General features: G+C 32.2%; 1 protein-coding gene across 1 annotated transcript; it reads right to left on the reverse strand.

Moving 5' to 3' along the window:
• Nucleotides 1-286: 286 nt before the first annotated feature.
• Nucleotides 287-3221, reverse strand: LOC120356191 (indole-3-acetaldehyde oxidase-like). Its single transcript, XM_039445073.1, has 3 exons — nucleotides 2677-3221; nucleotides 1721-1770; nucleotides 287-510 (listed from the first exon to the last, which is right to left on the reverse strand). The coding sequence occupies exons 1-3, from the start codon at nucleotides 2742-2744 to the stop codon at nucleotides 320-322; spliced, it is 309 nt and encodes a 102-aa protein (XP_039301007.1). The 5' UTR covers nucleotides 2745-3221; the 3' UTR covers nucleotides 287-319.
• Between the last annotated feature and the right edge of the window lie 577 nt (nucleotides 3222-3798).

The raw sequence follows: 3798 nt of genomic DNA on the forward strand, positions 1-3798 counted from the left end.
CATATAGGCCTATTGCGTCCTTGTTTTCACTTTCATCAAGTTTTCAGCCTGATAGGCCCAGAATATACTAATATGAAAATAGAGTATAAATGATAATATAGATTAAGAATGGAAAAAGATCACTGGAATGATTTGATGTTATTTTTTTGTAGCGAAACTTGACATAAATAGGCTGAGCTTAATAGTCAATCAGAGTCTAATGTTTAGAAGAACAGAATAACCATAGAGTAGAGATAATGTTTAGTTCATTTGTCTATTCATTTATCTCTGACAACAATAATATACATTTGATAATAATATTTGCCTTCAACAAACCTATCTATTTGCCTCTGACTGAACTTACAGAGTTGACAGCGATAGTTGTTGATTTGCCAGTCTGTGGATTGGGTATAGTAGCGGCAACAATGCATGCCCCACATCCTCCTTCTTCGCACATATATTTGGTTCCCTTCAGGTTTGCATGATCTCTGATGAAGGTGTTGAGAGTTATGTAGATTGGCAATCCAGATGCTGAATTAACAAGACAAAAAGAGTTTTATTTACTTTTACGATAGATGAACTCTTCAAACTTATTAGTAAACTACTATAAGTCCTAACTCAATTAAGTAGCCCGTAAATGAAATATTAAAACCCAAAAAGTTAATACTAGGTACTTAACACTGTGGAAAGATAGAAACCATTAATTTATATAGACTAATAGCTTATATTAAATCATTTTAGCCCCATCCAAAATAAATTGATTGAAAAATAGGCTTCCGCATTATTTATTGTATCAATATATTATATATAAATAATAATACAATAATAATTAATTATTTTCTGTTACATTACTTGAATTTCACTTCTCAATAAACTGAATTCATAGAGAGCATTACATAATTATTGCAATACGGCTCTTATCTATAGATGTCCATAATCGTTAGAAGCTAGCTGTCACTAATATTACACTTTTATGTCAACCTAAAGCTTATCATAAGGTACAGATCCAAAGTCACGACTAATTTTTGTTCCTACCTCAACAGTCATTTTGTAGGCCAAATAATGTTCAGCACTATAGTGAGGTCCACGTTATAATGACAGTATTTGATCAACTTTGGTTTTGCTATCCTTGTCTATCATTTGACAAAGCCGGTGGTACTATCCTTTTCCAGGTCCACAACGATGCCAATTATGTTTTTGACAATGTAAAAATATAATTAATTAATTAATGCAGAGAATCGGCATCACTATTCTTCTATCTTTATCCACTGCCATTATAGCGTGGACCTCACTATAGTCTTATCTACTGATAAAAACCAGTCAGTCGGTATACAACCTGCTAATGAGGCGCGCATAATGCCAATATCAATATGAAAAGAATTATTATTTTAGTAAATGAGAATGAAGATGCAACATTTGAAATAGATAAATTCCACCTACCATTCAGGCGTAATAGTCAGGCCTATTTAAAGGATTAATAGTATTATGACTTTTGAAATGAAAGTATAGGTCACTAATAATAATGATAATATATTATTATAATGTCTGTATCACTAGGCTATTTGAAAATCCAGAAAATGAATTGTCACACATCATGAAAACTCAGTTTTCAAAAATTGAAAAGTTTTGATGACAATAAAAATGCAATAGCCTAACGTAATTTCAATAAACAACTAGTTCATTATTGCAATTGGATGAGTTAATAATTTTATTAGTGAAAAAAGTACTGAAGTACACCTACCTCGATATTCTTTGCCATTAATCTTAAAAGCCACTTCATTTTCGGAAACTCTGGAATCATATAGGTATGAAAATCACTTATACTCGATAATTATTAAAAATTTCTAATTATTAGAAATTCAATTGCATTTTCAATAGTCTCACCAACTCATTTTCTAAAACAATGTTCATCCACGATAAGAAAAAATATTGTAGGAGGGCCTAAGAAATAGGTAGTCTATGAGATGTTGAATATAAATTTTCTGAGAATTATCGTAATTCAAGGAAGGTTTAAAATTGTATACGGTACACAAAGTAATTTGTAAAAATAGAAGAAGTTATAAGTTATGAATTATTTATACATGTACACTACTCGTCAATATAATAATTATGGTACTCATTGAAGATAGGATTTTGTATAGTCAGAGTAAAGATACTATTCAATTGTCTAGATATACCTAGATTATTTGTCTCTGGTATCGTCAAGTAATTTTTCCATCACCATTGTTACTTGGCTATAATTTATGATTCTTTTTTCAACATTATTTTTCACTTATTTCTCAATTTATCGGATTATTACAGCCCACTGTTCTCAGTTAGTTTTCACACGCAGCAAACAAGATTTTTCTTGAAATTAATCTACCGTACATAAAAATTGCTTCTGCAAGTTTTGCTTGTGGGCTACAGTTTGAATTTTTTGTGCATTGTTATATTACTATTATTTTTTCTACAATCAAATAATTCAGACCAATAAAGGCAACGACAAACAGCTGGGAATTTACCAGTAGACTATATGAAACTATATTGCTGAAAAGTTTGAAAGTAAGCCTAGCATTCTTCTCTCATAGTAACAGTTTTTTCAATTACAGTAACTACCGGTAGCAATTTATGTAGCTTGAAGCTTTTTCATTAAAAAAACAACAACAAAAAACAATATATATTTACATTAATTATTAATATATTCTTAGGCCTACTCACTTCTTATTTTCAGGAGGCTGGGCATCTTTTTCATCTCCTTTAGACCAGGATCCTCCTGGTGGGCTCATTTTGACACTCAGTTTTATCACTCTCAATGCAAGACCGACCCAGATATCCTAGGTATCCCTTTCCCAATTCACTGTATACTTATCGACTTGCTTGAACAAGAGGTTCAAGTCAAGATGTGTAAAGGAATTAGAATTTGAATAATGGGCCAATTTAAGAAAACAACATATCTACAGTAAAGTCGGCCTACCGTTCTGCACTTTCTATTTAGGTGCACTGGAGCCTCCTAATGATTCATTGAACTCATGACCTCGGAACCAGGCACTACTCCAGATCTTCGCTACAAAATCAAAAACAAGAATGCTGAGTTGCTTTGTGGAGTTGAATGCTAACCATCCGATCCAAGTGAACGTTGCATGGCGTGGAGTGCTATAGCCAATAATAATGTTATTCTACTCATCCCCACTCAAACTCACTCTAATCGTGATAGTGAGACGCCTAATCACTATACAGCAGGCAACATATTTGGTGGGAGAGTTGTCTTGTCTAGTCACTTGTTATCTTTGTGTGTCTGAAGATTGAACATCCAAAGCCAAGTTGCTTTTAACGTAGGCTGGTAGGACTGCTATTCTAGTCATATTTAATTGACAATATACTTATCTATCAGTTAAATTCATTAACATGGAACTTCAGCAAAATGATCTGCTAAGTGAATGAAGAAATAACTGGTCTGTGTATTAAATGCTAAGAGCGTAGATTGATGATAGGCTTAATATTATCTTCATAAAAAACTATCCAGCACGTAACCCGTGCTTTGCACTGGGTGAAATTTTGTGTTGTGAAATTCGTTCTCCTTATATCCAGGAGACATAAAAAAATAATAATTTATTATTTTGTCAAAATTACATGAATGATCTTCATCGGATTTGAAAATTATCAGCAAAAAAAAACAAACAAAAAACAGTAGGCCTATGATTGGTCTTTAAACTTTAATTCATGAGCCGCACCAATTAAATCGTGAGAAAAAAGTAATTACGGGTCCCTTGAAGGAATCTCGGTTTGGTTGGGCTTTTATATAGTAACAAAAACTTTTAATCGCAAATTAAATAAATTTAT

Source organism: Nilaparvata lugens, unplaced genomic scaffold (genome assembly GCF_014356525.2).
Source record: "Nilaparvata lugens isolate BPH unplaced genomic scaffold, ASM1435652v1 scaffold6107, whole genome shotgun sequence".
NCBI classification, from domain to species: domain Eukaryota; kingdom Metazoa; phylum Arthropoda; class Insecta; order Hemiptera; family Delphacidae; genus Nilaparvata; species Nilaparvata lugens.

Coding starts and splice junctions, on each gene's coding strand:
- LOC120356191 (XM_039445073.1), bottom strand. CDS start 2,744: ATGAGCCCACCAGGAGGATCCTGGTCTAAAGGAGATGAAAAAGATGCC. Junction 1,771..2,676: donor CAGCCTCCTGAAAATAAGAA/GTGAGTAGGCCT, acceptor ATATGATTCCAG/AGTTTCCGAAAATGAAGTGG. Junction 511..1,720: donor TAATGGCAAAGAATATCGAG/GTAGGTGTACTT, acceptor TTGTTAATTCAG/CATCTGGATTGCCAATCTAC.